General features: G+C 47.6%; 1 protein-coding gene across 1 annotated transcript in view; it reads left to right on the forward strand.

Moving 5' to 3' along the window:
- The window catches only part of SerT (Serotonin transporter), a 239,687-nt gene that overhangs the window by 192,664 nt on the left and 29,814 nt on the right, over positions 1–17,209 (forward strand). The window contains exons 8-9 of the mRNA XM_089567951.1: positions 73–185; positions 562–693. Coding sequence (XP_089424077.1) covers positions 73–185; positions 562–693 — 245 coding nt within the window. The remainder of the gene's footprint in view (positions 1–72; positions 186–561; positions 694–17,209) is intronic.

The raw sequence follows: 17,209 nt of genomic DNA on the forward strand, positions 1-17,209 counted from the left end.
TTTAACACTATTGTGTGTTCGATGCCTCCGTAATTGCGACATAGTGGCGGCGCTTGTTTTTTCTCTTTGCAGGCCCCGGCTTGGTCTTCATTGTCTATCCGGAAGCAATCGCAACTATGAAGGGGTCGGTGTTCTGGTCCATTCTCTTCTTCCTCATGCTTATCACGCTTGGGCTGGACAGCACGGTATGTCGTCACAGCGCCGTCGGGTAGCATTTTGCGCGCACCTGTCTCGTTCCTCTCAAACCACACTCTTCTGCCACTGGTCGCTTAGCAAATGACAGTTATTGGTCATTTTCTTCCTTTCTTGAGACGAAGTTTGAACAGGAAAGTCACAGCTTGTAAATTCACTGCGCCAGTGCAAACGAGCTTTTTCGTAAGTCATCAGTGAGTTTGGAGAAAATTTTATTCAGCTGTTTGCAATTTGGTAAGAAGGGTGCACAACATTGTTCCGCCTAAAAAAAAATATTTGTAGAACACGAAAACCTCAACACGATCACCCATGTGTGCTCTATTAAAACTCAAATAACCTGATGGGAAAATGGATTCTATTGCTGTGCAGTTCGGTGGCCTGGAGGCGATGCTCACCGGCCTGTGTGACGAGTACCCGCTGGTTCTTCGCCGGCACCGGGAGATCTTCGTCGGCTGCGTGATTCTCTTCATTTACGCCTGTGCACTGCCGACGACAACATACGTGAGTACTTCTGCATGCTCTGGTGTCTTCGTTTCTCAGGCATATTTTTCGCTGCGTCGGCGACTGAGTGCATTGGGTAGCACCAAATGTTTCAGAACAGAAATGGTTATGCGTATATACCGGGTGTTGCAGCGAACACTTTAAAAAATTGCTACAAATATGGAGGTCGCAACGAAAGAAAACGTTTTTAGGAACAATCGTTCAGCCGCGGGAGCGTAACTTATCTATTCAACCTAATTATCCTGCTAATTAAAAGAATTTGCCACTTAGCTTTTGAATGATCACAGCTTAGTGGTTAGTGCTAAGTAGCCAAGAACACGATTATGTCATATTTGTTTCAGAAACGAGAAGTCGTTCTGAAACGTCCTGCAGCGCCAATAGAGCGGTGCCTTTTTCTTCACAAAAGTGTAACTGAGCGATTTCAGAGAAACCGAAACGCCCGCTTGCGCATGTTCCATTTCCTCCGGCAGAGAATTCGAACGGTCATCACTATTGTACCGCGGCATGCAATTTCTTTTTTTTTTGCGTTCTCCCTCTCCAGCAGGATAGGCACATAACTGACGGAGACGATTCTGTCGAAAATGATAGGTGTAACTAACAGAAAAGAAGAGGGCAGAGTGGGTCAAGACACAAACGTGGTGCAATGAAATCCTAGTCAAAAGAAGAAGTGGACTTGAACAGGGCATGTAATGCGAAGATAAGATCGCAAATGGTCTTTATGACTAGCAGGCTCGATTCTAAGTGAGAAGGCAAGCTTGACAGCAGGTAGGAGAATGTTAGGCGTACTGACAGGATTAAGAGGGACCAGGTGGCCGCAGCAAGCACAGGGCTTGGTTAATAGGCGAGATATGGTAGATGCATGAAGGAGCTAGACACCGCAGCGGACACGGGACAGAGAAAGAAGACGACACAGGGCGGTGTCCGCCCTGGTCGTCTTCTTTCTCTGTCCCGTGTCCGCTGCGGTGTCTAGCTCCTTCATGTCTCACCAACTGGCCTACACATCTACCCTCCTAAGTTATGGTAGATGCCTTTCTCCTGCAGTGGGCGTGGTCATGTAGTCATGTTGAAAATGATATTGAACCTTCTCTTGCACCAAGCAGCGAGGCCAAGGAGCGAAGCCCGTTGTGATGAAATTGCGCAGACAGTTCAAATTCGGTGCCATCGGCGCTGCAACACGGCCCAAGCAAACACATTCCCGCTGGAAGCGACTTTCCTCTGCGTCTCCTGCGCTCAGTTTCGGTTCGGCGCGAAAAAAAAAAATGATTTTGGTTTTGAGGAAAGGAACTGACGCAGTAACTCCCTCATGTATATCGGTGGACACCGAACCGCGCCGTAAGAGAAGGGATAAAGGAGGCAGTGAAAGAAGGTTTATAGGTTTATCAAAAAGGCATTTTCTCGCCTTCAGGGGTGAGGTGACCGACTTTTTTTTTTTCGTTTTTCATTTCGCCGCCGTGGTGGCTCAGTGGTTATGGCGCTAAACTGCTGACCCGAAAGACGCGGGTTCGATCCCGGCCACTGCGGCCGAATTTTGATGGAGACGAAATTCTAGACGCTCGTGTACTGTGCATGTCAGTCCACGTTAAAGAGCCCTAAGTGGTCAAAGTTATCCGGAGCCACCACAACGGCGTTACTCATAGCCTGAGTCGCTCTGGGACGTTAAATCCCATAAACACGAACAAATATTTTTTTTTCGTTTCGTTTAAGAAACTGATACTGCCTCGTCATGCGCGTGACTACGAAATCGCAATTGGCACTGCCGCCAGACTTTTATTATTTAAACGTTAGGTTGAAAGTACCCATTTAGTTAATTACCGAATAAATTAGTTTTTTAGTCAGTTATCTGCCCTAATTAGTTGACCACAATTTTTAAAATCAGTGACACCTGTCACGGCTGAGAGTTTCTTCCTAAAATGCCTTCTATTTTCACCACCTCTTTTAGCTAGCAGTTTCGGAAAGCCTCTGCTTAGGCACCCGGTATGCAAGCATGTACGTATCTACGTATGTACAGTCATTGTAAAAAGTAACCAGGCTCCATGGTTTGCTTCTCATTGGTATAACAGAGCTCTCACGGCTTCCTTAAAGATCAAAAAGTTCTTTGAAGGTGAGAACAGGGGTTCTCCTTACCATACAGAGATTTAGAGCTTGAGGGCTGACATATAATAACTTTAATATACGATTATGAAGAAAAACGTGCAGCCTGGTTACTTTTGACAAAGATTGTACGTATCTACGTGCGTACGTATCTACGTATGTACGTACTACAAAGACTGTGCGTGTGTGTGCCTGTGCGTCTGCCTGTGCGTGTGCGTGCGCGTGTGTGTGTGTGTGTGTGCGTGCGTGCGTGTGTGTGTGCGTGTGTGTGTGCGTGTGTGTGTGCGTGCGCGTGCGTGTGCGCGTGCGTGTGCGTGCGTGCGTGTGTGTGTGTGTGTGTGGGCGCGCGTGCGTGCGTGCGTGTCTGTGTGTGTGTGTGTGTGTGTGCGTGCGTGCGTGTGCGTGTGCGTGTGTGTGTGTGTGTGTGTGTGTGTGTGTGTGTGTGTGTGTGTGTGTGTGTGAGAGAGAGAGACTGAGCCTTGAAGTACACCCGAATAAATTTGTTAGTGAAGCAGACAAGTTGGGTGTCACTTAAATATGAGTCCTATGCCAGTGTGAAGAAAGAACGAGTCTCAAGAATATTAACAATGTTTTTGAAAATTACGTGTTCTAATAATTTCCAGCATGTACTGGTAAGCGAGATGGGACGATAATTCGCAGGTGACGTTAATACCTGATTCGCATAATGGAACCTTCCCGATTTTCTGTTTTGTAGGCAGTATTGAGGTATCGAGAGATTGCTGCAAAATCTTGGTTAGTAGTATGGAAGTACAGGCAGCAGTATTTTTTTTTTTCATTTGGCATTGATACAGTCGTGGCCGGAGGCAGAATGAAATTTTAAAGCGTCAGTAAGTTTAGCAATACCGGATGGGTCAGTAGATATAGGAGGCATAACCTCATAATTATAGTGATGGGCGGCAGATAGGTGAACGCCTGACTTATGGGAAAAATTCTTCACAAAGATTTTGTTGAGGACCGATGCACGTGAATTTCTCGAAATTGGATGAAATTGGATGCTGGTGGGTCGATAATGTGCCAGAATTTTCTAGTGTTCTATACAGGGTGTCGACCCGGAACCGAACCTGAACCGGAAACCGGAACCGAACCCGAATTTTTGCCCGGAACTGGACCCGAACCGAACCCAAATATTTTTCGCCATCTTGGAACTGAACCCGAACCAGAACGATTCAAAGGAACCGTTCCGAACCGGTTCGGGACTCGGTTCAGGCGCACATTCTTCGCAACACGGCGTACTTTTTTTTAGACAAAATGGCAAGTGCCAGAGCTTAGACTTACCCACATACTTACCCACAGCTGTCTGCGCTGTCGAGTGCGAAAATGGCACCCAGTCGAAATAGCATCCAGTTCGACAACTAAACTTAACGAAGTGTTGTCTAGGAAGAAAGCTAATTGGCGTTTCCGCAATGTGCTTTTGATAATTCTAAATTATTTTACGCCAGATTGATGTGAAATGTTGCATTTTATAGTATCCCCCTTTCACATGCTTTCATACAGCTTTAATCGAATTGTTAGCACTGCTTTAATTCAGAAAGCACTGAGAATGGTTTCCTTTTCTTTGTGTCGTGCACTCTAAATATGTGAACCGTAGGCGCAGTGAACCAATCACGTTGTGGAACATTTACTTTCTGAGGCATTCCTTGTCTCACACAGCAGATAATGAATAAGACCTCTCAGGATGGCTCAGTCGCTGTGGTGCTGGGCTGCTGATGCCAAGGTCGCGAGTTTGATACCGGTGGCAAGGCCGCATTTTGATGCGGCGAAATGCAAAAATGCGCGTGTGCTGTGCGATGTGAGTCCACTCTGAAGAACCCCGGCTGGTCTACGTTAATCTGGAGTCCTCCACTATAGCGCTCCTGATAGACTCCGCGCCGCTTTGACGCGTTAAAACACACTTAATACTATTATTACAAAACAGAAATATAAATATGCGTTTTCTTTTTAAAAATCCGAACATTCTTTGTTGCACTAGGCGGAAATAAGTAAGGAAAGGCGGGCATGTAACAGCGGTATGATACTGAGAAAAAAAATAAAAAACAGTGATTACACAGAGGTAATGAGGAAATACATGCGCTCGCTGGGATGCGATAAACTCCTAGAAAAGTACTACTGAAATGAAATCTACCTTCGATGAAGTGATTTTGTGTTATATCGATGCATTGAAATTGTTCTGCTATTATATAAAAAAATAATGCCAATCGGTAGCGGGCAGCTTCGTCACGCTGTTCTCGGACTGCTGCATCTGGAATTCCCTAACGGGCGGCTTATATCTGCCTCTCGCGGCCGCACGTGAGGGCAGACAATAATCACCGAAACCAAGGAGTATAGCGGATGTGCTTTTGTAAAAATAATTTTTGGTGTTCATCAATAGAAGCTTAACATGGCATTTATTTTTAACGATAATTGATTAAAAAGAAAAAAAAAACACATGCCACCGGTAGGATCCGGACCCTTGATCTCCGAATTTTGCGTCCGGTGCTTTACCAACTGAGCTACGGCGGCGATTTTTTTTATTGCACGGAAATAGTGCCGAAAAGGAAAATCGGAGTAAGTCCATGCCACAAAACACCAGGCTGTGTAATACGGGCCCACCATATACCCCTGCATGTCCCCACCTCCCTAAACATCAAAAGTCTGGGAGGCACACACATGCATCTAGATAGAAGAGCCAGCAAGGCGGTCCTTCCAAGGCAACATGTACGCCCCTCACCAAAGCGCACTGCTCATGGAACAAAGATTTCGGTGACCGCGGTGATTCGGAGTCCATCACACGGCTCTTCCAGAGACCAAATTGTCACAGCTACATAAATAGATCACACGGCACAACACAGTTTTTCTCCACTGAAAAAAAAAAACGGTTACTAATATGGGTGTGATTTCAATATCCTTCTAAAGTGTTCGCCGTAAATATGTCCCCGAATAACGTAGCCTCATTGCACAGAATAAAACAATGGCCAATGGTCTTTGGCGCATTGCACAGGCGGCAATTCACCGTCCATGCCACAAACATCTCTTCAGCATGAAGTCATGCCTTGACAGGCAGCGTCGATGTGTGAAGTTTAGAGAAGAACGTTGACACTGATGTCAAGGAACTCCAGAAAAATTGACAGTGGCTTAGCTCTGCTATGCCAGGATATACGTAGCGTGAGGTGAGGGTGAGGTGTCCACATCTCGGTAGACACCTGAACCAGAGGTAAGGTGCATAACTGCCCTCTTGGAACTGCGGACACCTCAACCGTGCTTTAAGCTAAGTGGTGGTAGTGACAGGTGGATGGATGGACACAACTTTATTGCACACAGAAAAAAAAATCTTCCAGGGTGGTCCCCTACTGGTCCAGGAGTCCATGGGCTTGTGCTTCACGTAAAGCCCGATCCACCAGCCATTTCTGGCCGGCGGGCTGAGCGGTCCGTAAAGCAGCCTCCCAGGAAGAGTGAGTGGGATTGGGCATGGGGAGGAGGAAAGAGACTTTAATGGATAATGGAGAGGTCTGCCTGGTTATAGGCCTGGCATGCTACTCAAGTCAAGTCAAGTCAACTTTATTTCAGACATGTAAAGAGGATGAAAGGATTCCAGATGAGGATGAAAGAAGAGGGTGAAAGAAGAAGAAAAAAAAAGTGACATCAAACATACTCAACACTCACGCACTCTCACACACACAATGATTATAAAAGTATGTCCACTAAAACAGTGTCCCTTAGATGACTATCAAAGTATGTCCACTAAACCCGTGTCCCTTAGAAAAACTAAGAAAGCTTTTGTCCCTCGCTCAGCCGAAGTCGCATCAGTCCAGGGTCCAAGGACATGCTCCAGGTGCACGGGGTCGTCCTGACGAAGTCCTAAAGCACCTAACAGTGCCTTGCGATGAGTATTAAAGATTTGGCAGTGGCAGATCAAGTGTTCAATATCTTCGCGCACACCACATGTCGGGCCCAGAGGGCTACTTGATACACCAATTTTATAAAGATAGAATTTAGTAAAGGCAACGTCCAGACGAATTCGGTGCAGGCAATTACAGTCACGTCTATTTAAATTCCGGGGCATGCGGAATTCACAAACGGGGTCAGTGCGAAAGAGGGGTCTGTATTGACGGCGCGGATCACACCACAAAGAGCGTTGCGTCTGCCAGGCTTTTGTAGCGAGAAGTCTCGCGCCATCACTACGAGAAAAGGGTATCGGTAGAAACAAGGAGGTGTCGCCATGCGCCGATCTTGTTGCACCGTCTGCACGATCATTGCCTGCGAGGCCACAGTGAGCGGGTAACCACTGAAGCACAACGAGGTGGCATAACTCACAGGCACCGGTGTGTAACCTATTCAAGTCATCGACGATCTGCTCTTGAAGGCTTCCTGGTGAATTTATCGCCTATAGTGCAGCGCGAGAGTCACTGAAGACAACCCACGCTGTTGGCGGTTGTTGTAGAATGTAAGTAAATGCAACACGCAGAGCAGCCAGCTCGGTAGCAGTAGTCGAGGTGCGGTGACTGAGTATCGCTTAAATTGTGGTGCATGTTGACGGAATCCAGACGCCAATCGCAGAAGACAAGAACGTGACAGAGCCATCAGTGTAGATGTGACGGTACGCATTGTAGCAACTATGAATGTGCTCAAGCGCAAAGTATTTAAGCGCCGGATTCGGGGTGTTTGTTTTTCTTTTAATGCCAGGGATTGTGATCTTAATTTGCCATGCTGCATACCTCCAAGGTGCGGTGGAGGTTGTGACAGGACGCTGGTACTGTGATGGGAGAATGTTAGAAATTTCCTCCATGCAGTACTCAGCGAGTGGGTGGTTTGGTACACGAGCCACAAACTGCACCTGGGCACGAAGGAGCTCCTGGGTTAAGAGCACTGATGCCGATAGACGTCTGCTCTCAGCTAGAGTACCCATTGTGGAGGCGTTTTTGGGAAGGCTAAGACAAATTCGCAAGGCTTTAGCTTGCATGGCTTCAAGGATTTTAATATTAGTTTTCGAAATACCCTCCAGAGCTGGGAGACTGTAGTGCAGAAGGCCTTCACAGAGCGCTCCATACAGTCGAAGCAATGATGGCATAGAACAGCCTGTTCTGCTGGTGGAGAGCATACGAAAAATAGAGGCGTAAGAGCAGAGCTTGACTTTCATCTGTTGCACATGTGGGGACCATGACAGTGACCTGTCAAACGTTACCCCTAGAAATTTATGGGTTATGACGTACGGTATTGGAGTACCAGCAACTTTCAGCCCGTAGCGCGAAAGATCACGCCTTGAAAATGCAATTGCTGAGCTTTTATCGGACGACATGGCGAGACAGCGCTTGCTTAAGAATGATTCAATGCAGCCTATTGCCCTTTGTAGACGGGCATGCACAATGCGCCTATTGCGTCCGGAACACCACATACAGATGTCATCTGCATAAAGGGAGATTTCAACTGTCGGTGGCAAGCATTTTTCCAAGCCAACAAGTGAGAGACTGAAAAGGGTGGGACTTAGTATACCCCCCTGAGGTACTCCGCGAGATATTTGATGCGGAGCTGTGTCACCTTCACATGTTGACATAAAAATCGATCTCTCGTGAAGATAGTCACGCAGCCAGTTATACATTCGTCCGGTAATGCCAATTGATTGTAAAGCTGAGTGAATTGCCTCATGTGTGACGTTGTCAAATGCTCCCTTCACGTCAAGAAACACTGCAATGGTCATAGACCGCACTGCTTTGCTGCGTTTGACACAATTGGCAAGGGCAATAACATTGTCAATGCTGCTGCGTCCTTTTCGAAAACCAGACATGGTCGGAGGATAAATTCCCCTGTTCGTCAGGTCCCAGGTTAAACGGGAGTGAACCATTCTCTCCATCAACTTCCCGACGCAACTTAGAAGAGCTATAGGACGATAGGCGTTCAAGTCAGTTGATGGCTTTCCAGGCTTGAGCACGGGTATGACACGCACACGCTTCCAACACGTTTCAAGGCGGCCGAACTCCATCCCATCTCCGAATCCCATGCAACATTTTTAGACAGTGCAACTTGCGACGAGATTGAAGTGTCTGCAGTTCATATTGCCTCAGTAGATTAGTAACAGAAACGTGCCTTCCATATGCGTTGTAGATAAATCTAAGCGCCTTCCTTTGAACGCCTTCAATGCGCTGTACATCTACTTGGGTGTGCGGATCCCAAACCATATCTGCGTATTCCAGTAATGGCCGTACGAGTGCAGTGTAAGCTGCTAATTTAGTTTTAGATGTGCAGTGCCTTAGACGGTTTCTTAACAGCCAAAGCCTGTTGGACGCCTTTGAGACTATATGCCCGATGTGCGAACTCCAACTCAAGTTACTATTGAATACAACCCCCAAGTATTTGTATTCGTTTACGGGGGAGACAGCTGCACCGTTAATTGTGTATGTGTAATTAAGAGCGCACTTTTTACGCGTAAATGTCATTTTTGAGCACATAGACGTGTTTAGTGACATTTGCCAGACTAGGCACCACCTTGAGACCTCTGAAAGGTAGTCATTCAGCACATGGTGATCCTCCGCATTTTGAATAGGCAGATATACAACGCCGTCGTCAGCGAAAAAACGGCACCGTACAGGGGAGTCGAAGTTTAAGTCGTTTAAGTAAATAAGGAACAATAGTGGACCGAGAACGGAGCCCTGGGGTACTCCTGAGAGACCTGGAGCTGGCATAGAATTGGAACCTGAGATCTGGACGTACTGGTGCCGTTCAGAGAGGTAGGAATCGAGCCATTGAACAAGACACTGATTTTGTAATAGATGTTTGAGTTTTATTATTAGATTACGGTGCGAAACGCGATCAAAGGCCTTCGCAAAGTCGAGAAATATTGCATCTACTTGCCCACCCTGATCAATGCATGCCAAAAGTTCATTGGTTGTGTGAATTAGTTGTGTTACGGTGGACAGGCCACGCCGAAACCCATGCTGGTTACTAGAAAAGAAGTTACTGCTTTCTAGAAAAGAAATCAAGTGCTTGAAAATGAAATGCTCCATAACCTTACCCGAGGTACACAGGAGTGAAACTGGCCTGTAGTTGTTTACACAAAGTTTGTCACCCGATTTGTGGATAGGGATGCTCCAAATCTTCGAAAGGGGCTTTCTGGGATCAAGCTTTGTGCAGAAAGATCGCCATTCCCGTCTTGCGAGTTTGTCCAAATGGCGCTGAACGTGTTTCTGTGCACGCCTAGCAACGCTGATGTCTTCTCTGTTATTGGTCCTGCGTGCTCGTCTCTCTGCTCTGCGGCGAATTGCTCGAAGTCGCTCATATTCAGCATCTACACTTGAGTACACTGATGGTAAGGTTACAACTTTAGTGCTGGTCGTTTTAGCACGTGCTACAGCATCAATAACGTTTTCATAATCAAGGTGGGAGAGCTCCAATTTCTCTACTGTGTCAGAGAAAACATCCCAATTCGTGTAGCGTACCTTACGCCGCTCGGAACTTAAAAAAGCACCACCAACGTACCTTAATGTACGTAGGTAGATGATCGCTGCCATGAGTTTCTATGTCTACATTCCAAGTTGCTGAAGACGACAGATGCGCAGAAATCATAGAAATGTCAAGGGCACTGGACCTTGCACCTTGATAAAACGTTGCCAGGCCATTGTTGAGGAAAGTTAAATTTTTGCACTGTGCAAAATCAAATAACTGTTGTCCTCTGGCTGTTGATCTGGTGCCTCCCCAAGCAGGATGGTGTGCATTGAAGTCACCCGTTATGATGTGTGGTGCAGGAGTACTGCGTACTATATCCTGAAGGCGGTCAACGTCAAATGTGACACGCGGGGGTATGTAACCAACGATCACTGTGAATGACATATTCATGATCTTGACGGTGGCTGCAACATATTCATTTCTTGAGTCGGCAGGTAACGGATGTGGGATGGAGGTGACGTCTTTCCGAACAGCTAAAAGAACTCTGCTGATGTCAGTGCCGGTCATCAAGTTCTGACCGGTATAGCATGAAAGACGAATGGTAGTACGCAGACGAGATTCTGCTATGGCAACAATCGGGAAACGGTGTTTTGAGACAAACTGTCGGAAATCAGACAATCGTGGACGAAGGCTGCAGGTGGCTGCAGGTGCATTGAAAGATGGTGGCCGTTTTACGGATGCTTTGCACGCTAGGGAGAGTAGCTGGTCTATTGACTGCTACTGCCATTGTGCAAGTAGAGGTCAGATGAAGTCAAGGATTGTAAGGATGGCCTGTGCCACCGGCGAGGAGAGTGGTGTATGAAAAGCGCGGATGGCCTCAACAAGCGAGAACAGTAGGGAACTGGTACCGTCGGAGTTTTGGCGAATAGATCCTTCGCGCGAATGGTTCGAGGCTGCATACTGCGGCTGCCGTGGAGTATTCAGACTTGTACTCGCTATCGGAGGTGGCTCAACGTTTTGGCGCTCTGGAAGAGGAGGGAACTCAACTACGTCCTCAATGCGTAGGTGACTCGCTTTATCTTTATCCGATTGTTGAGGAGCTTTCTTCCCCGGCGATGATTTTTTTCTGCTGCGACTTCCCCGAATTTTATTTTGCTCAATTAAAGCAGATTTTGCTGTCTTATAATCTGTATTATTGGAGTTCTTGTATTTGTAGATGATCTTCTCCTTTTGATAGGCAGTGCAATGAATAAGCGTCGCTTCATGCTGCTTCCCGCAGTTTGGACAAAGGGGGTCATCACTTGCACATTCATTTCGGCCATGGCTCCCACCACAACGGGAGCAGCGCAAGGCAAGTCGACAAGCGCTAGCCACATGGCCGAAGCGCTGACATTTGGTGCATTGGCGCGGTTTTTGAATATACTCGTACACGCGGTATCTTGTTTAGCCGAGAATGACGTATTGCGGCGCAGATTCTGTCGCAAATACAATCCGGATGTTTTCTGAATTGCCAAGCCGGCGGACAGATTTGATTGTAGCTCTCTGTAGCAGCGCAGAGTAAATCTCTGATTGAGGAAGATCCAGGGGGACACCCTTGATGACACCAACACCGCAGTTGCTGGGACGGGGCTCATAGGCTTGAACGGCAACTCCAGCTATGCTTGTTAATTGCAGAAGGCGTTCTGTAGCGTGCGCTGTACGAGTGTAAACTGCCAGAAGGTTTAGACGCTTGTTGGGACGAACTTGAAGAACACCGTCTGGAGCCACAGATTCAAATCCTTGTCTCAATGTCAGTGGATTAAAGCGGGTAATGCGGTGTCCAGAATCCACTGGCTTGATGACAACTGTAAGGTTGTGCCTAGGCGTTTTAGTTACATTGGGAGTGTCTACACTCAAAAGTGACCGCTTTGAGCTGCGACGACGCTTTGAAGGTACATGGAAAAATTTCTCGGACCCTTCTCCGGACTTCGCAGTGGTGTCCATGTAGATGATGGTAGACGAATCTGACGAATCAGAAAAATCATCCTGACCTGAAGGTAGCGGCAGATCACGGCTTAAGTTGTAAGCTTCAGGGGTGCGAGGTCCATGGGGGTCTGGATATGCTGGTCCTGATGCAGCTGGAGCAGAAGGGTAGCTGCAGGGCACCAGGTGTGAGGTAGCAGGTAGGGCTTGAACCGCAGGTATGACCAGCTGAGCTGGGCCTGACAGAATGCCAGGAGAACATTCAGGTGTTGAGACCGGGTGGGGCACCGGCGGAGCCGCACCCACCGCCGGAATCATACCACGATGTTGCAGTGAAGGTTATTTGAACAGAAATGTTCAACACCGATCACGAAACATCCACAAAGATTAGCAGAGACGAGCGGGCACGGCCTGACAGCTCCCTGACTTCTTGGCATGGGGGGGTACTGTCTTTGGGGAAGGACATTCCCAAAGGTAGTGGAAAAGTGTGGATCTGGGCACACAGGTGGTACACCCAGGTGTGCGCTGCATGCATTGGCATTGACAATGTTGTGCCATAAACGCGGCGCTGAAGAAATAGGCCGTCGGCGTTCGTAATTTTCATTGGAGTTGGCGTTGACGAAGTTTTACACTCCGATCATTTTAAGGAAAGCAAGTGCGCATAATGGCTCCCTGGGTCAGAGGACGCCTGAATCGTGCTTATAGGCACGTGGGGGGATGAGAGAGTGATGTGGGCTGCAGGCATTGACAAGGTTGGGCCAGAAACGCGGCGCTGAAGCCGTAGGCCATCGGCATTCATTGTGTTCATTTACGTTGGCGTTGTCAGCGGTTAACACTCTGATCATTTTAAGGAAAGGAAGGCGAGCGAGCGTGTCGAGGCACGCCAGCTGTGCGTAGTGACGCCACTTTCTCCTCGCGCATGCGCAGTATGGTCGTCCAAGAATCACGCGGAATGGCGAGACTGTGGACAATGTAACTCACGCTGTAACTTTATTTGAGGAAAGGAAATTACGCAGTAACTGTCTCGAATATCTCTGTGGGCACCCGTCATCCGTTTGATGACGTCAGCTGCGCTCGTCGATGAGTCACCCCAGGGGTTGGCTGCGCACCGTGTCAGCGACAAGCCACGATTTGCTGTGTTTTTGAAGAAACTGAGCTATAGGTAGTCGAGATATACAAGTCGCGTTAAAAAGTCGATGTAGAGCAGGTGATAAAGTAAAATATTTTTGGTAAACTCTGCAGATGCATGCTGCAGGTGTGCCGTGGGGAGGGGTGACTGGCAAGCCATTTTTGGGGTGACAGAAATATGTCTTGGCTGTATATACCTGCAAATACAGGGCAGCTTCCGCTCATAGTTGGTGCATGCAGAGGTCCTGACGGCGCCCGCGTAAGCACTTTGCGCCGGAGAAATTCCCGATTGACACGAGCTTCAAGACTGACCTGTTACTCGCCTGACGGGGACTCCGAAACTGCTGAAGCTGAAAGGTCTTGTAGATGAAAAATCCATCAGCTTTGCTTCTTTTATACCTCATCACATGGAGTCTAGTATACATAGCCGGGTACTAGAGATGTAAAGGCCTGAAAAAAACACTGCAATTTTGGAGAAAAAAAACGGTTTTTTTTTTCGTTTTTTTTTTCCAGACGAGAAAGAATGGAATGAAACATCGAAAATTTCACAATGCAATTTCAACGTTTTATGATTGCTTGCCTTCAGGTTAGGCTTTTGTTTTTGCTTTGAAAACCGTTACATCTTGCATCGTTAACGATTGGAGAGCAGTCGTCATCGCCGGTGCCAGGTAGTGCTTTTAAAACGTTCGTGCTGCGAGTATGCGGGTTTAGGCTATAGGTCACATATAAAATGCAGGCTTGACTTAAAAAAATTGCGCCTCTCCCGTAACCGAGAGTAGAGTAAGCATGAAATGTTTACGGGCCTAACACGGTGGCGGCATTGAAATCCAGGACGATGCAGAAGCGTACGCGGACACGACGAGACGCAGGCCTGACAAGTATGTATATGCAGCGCGTTCGAATACTCCGCGAGCGTGTATACATCTGCCTGCCAGAGGGGGAAAGGGCATGAGCTGAAGGTTGTTGTTGTTGTTGTGACTGAGAGAAGGATGAAGAGGAAAGTGCACGGGCCTGCTACTGGCTCGAGCCAAGCCACCACCGCTGCCACGTGCAGATAGAGGAGAGTTAAAAGATCAGAGGAAAGAGAAAAGGAAAGAAAAGACTCGCGTCGCAGCAACAACTGCGTCCGCCGGAGCGGACGCTGCTCAAAAAGAAGCGGCCGAAGCCGCGCTCGCCGAAGCGAGAACAGATCCTGTGAGCTGAAGGCCCAGCGGCCGGTCTTTTACATGCGTGAGTGTGGGACCGCAGCGCCATCCTTGGGGAGGGAGCGAAAGTTTTCCGCCGAAAGCCCTTCTCGCCCTCTTTCTCTAAGCGGCCTTCTCTCAAAGCCCCTAACAGATCACGTATGACAACGAAGTGTATTGTGGCATGTACAGTCGCGGGTAAAAAAGATTAGCACACATGACGGAACACCGGAGCGCCGGAATGGCAACGCGTGGCGCTGCGGGTGGCGAAGAGGCTGATAACGAGAGTGCCGGGCCTTTTCCATTCTACAGTATTAGGGGGTTCAGCGGACTGTCAAGGACGAGCAAAATTACTGGCTAAAAGTAGCGCTGCCATCTACTGTTCCCTCGAGTTCCTTTTGACAAACCATCATACACATAAAAAAGCAATAAAAAGAAGTGATCTTTGCTCATGATAATCGAGCCAAAATAAATGCCGCATGCGCAGTCACGTAGGGTCGGCACTTCGGCGCTCGGGCGGTGCACGCTTGATAAAGCTTACTTCTTGCCGTCCCCCCACCCTACGCTGCAAACATGGAAACGGCCCGATAGACTGGTCTGCGAACCGCAGCGCCGCGTGGTGAGATATACAAATTCTGATCGCCAGTGATCTGTGCTAATATTTTTTGCACGCGACTGTATGTGCTTTTTCCACGCGTTATTAGAAAACGCAAATTATAATTCCGTGCATTATCAAATGCACAGCTCGACTGATATCTTGATAAACATTGAGAAGACACTGGCAGCAGTTATTTTTTGTGACTCGTTTGGAGAGCAACCGGCGCTTGTATGCCGGTCCCGTAGGAGGGCTTAGAGAGTCTCGTTGAATCTCGTTATGTCTCCTACGGTGCCCGGATGTTCTCGTTTCAGAGCCCGGATAAGTGGAATTCAGTGCCCGGATGATGGCTCTCGGTCTCGCCGTGACGTCACCAGAATGCCGACAACGGGAGCTAAAAGCATTTCATGCTTAAAACACTAATACTTGAACTCACGGCTGAAGTAAAACAAAATGGCTGCAATTTCTTCAGCGCGTCACACACGGCATAAATAACATAGGCTGCTCTGCACTTGAGCGGTTTTATCCAAATACAAGCCTAGCTTCTTGATTTCCAACGTAGCAGAGTACAGGACATCCGCAGGAATTTGGTCCAGGAAAGGTGTCTGGGACTCAGCGAAGCACGCGGCCCCATCCACATGGTGGCAAGGCCTTTTCACCAACCAGCCGCTAACTCCTCTGGCTTGCCGACTGCTGCAGATACCACCATCCAGATGCGAACTAAACTGGTCACGTTCCGGAAACGTCCATACAAGGCTTCGCAACAGGCTTTCAGGGGAACGCGTTCGAAAGCTTGTGTATGTGCAATCGAACCTAGCTGTGGACAAAACTTCAATCCATGCTGCTGCATTAGTGCCGCATCCAGCGACAGTGACTCTGAGTCCGATATGGAGTGACTTATAGATTAGTTTTCATGTTCCCTTTCTGGGTGCAATAGAACAAAAGTTCGTTCCACAAATATGATATTTATATCTTCATACCCGCTTGAAGTGCAAATCATTATCTCCTCGGTGCAATAGAACAAGAAGTTCGTTTCACAATGTGACATCTATAACTGCATATTCGACTGAACTTCGGAGCATTATTATTCATCGTTGTGCTCTTGCAAATAAATCTGTTTTTGTCACGTTTTGCAAAATTTCCAATTTTTAAGGAAAAAACTTTGAGGAAAATACGGGTCTTTTTTCATGCCATTCAAAATGTCTTGAAATTTTACATCTCTAGTGTACACTAATTCTGAGTTCATTTGATTGCACGGCTTTTGCGTAAATTTAATCTTTTTGCCGCGTGCAGTAGTTTAAAGTGGGTAAAATAAAAACATCTCGCATTCAGCAAACTTTGCAGTGCTGTTTTATATGCTGATTTAACAAAGAAAAGTAAGGAGCAAAACAAGGTTGAAAAAAAAAACCTACATTCAAAATTTTTTATAGTCTGAACCCGTTTGAACCGGTTCGACGCGATCCGGAGCGGTTCGAACCAGAACAGAATGTCGCTCCGGAGCTGAACCCGGAACTGAACCCGAAAGGCGTGAACCCGAACCTGAACCGAACCCGAAAAAATTCCGGTTCGACACCCTGAATCTATGGTAGTGTGTATGGTAAGGTGGTCGAAAGAAACATTTCTTTTGCTTGTTTTAATACCGTTATGTAGTTGGTAGCCGCTGCTTTATATGCATCCCAATGTCATTTAGTGGAACATAGTTTAGCGGTGCTATATCGGCGCTTCTTTCTGTTTGATAGGCGTTTGCAATGGGCTGTGTACCATGGTACCTGCGTGATATAAATCATGGTGCGGGTACTAATATTGTAGCGTGCAACGCCAAAAAGAACACCAGCGCAGAGACGCAAAACCTGCGGCGGTCCCTCAGTGGTTCGAGCGCGCGCGCGAGAGCCAACTAACTTCTTCCTCTTCTAGTGCATGCACTACTTCTGTCTCTTCGAATGCATGTATCACTGCCCCCCTCTTCTGCAGCATCGACACGATGCGACTAAGAGAGAAAAGTCAGCGAAAGGGTATAACGCAGCTGCAGTGGACCGCAGTTCAGTCAGGTAGCCGGTCGTGGTAAGGCTTCATGCGAACAACGTGTACGACTTCAGTTCGGTGCGACCGGCGCCATGAACAAGCTGTCGGGGCGGGAGCAACTGCATAAGTCACATCACTGATGCGGCGCACTACTTCGTAA

The sequence above is a fragment of the Amblyomma mixtum genome, chromosome 2 (assembly GCF_055824585.1).
Source record: "Amblyomma mixtum isolate Tamu chromosome 2, ASM5582458v1, whole genome shotgun sequence".
NCBI lineage: Eukaryota > Metazoa > Arthropoda > Arachnida > Ixodida > Ixodidae > Amblyomma > Amblyomma mixtum.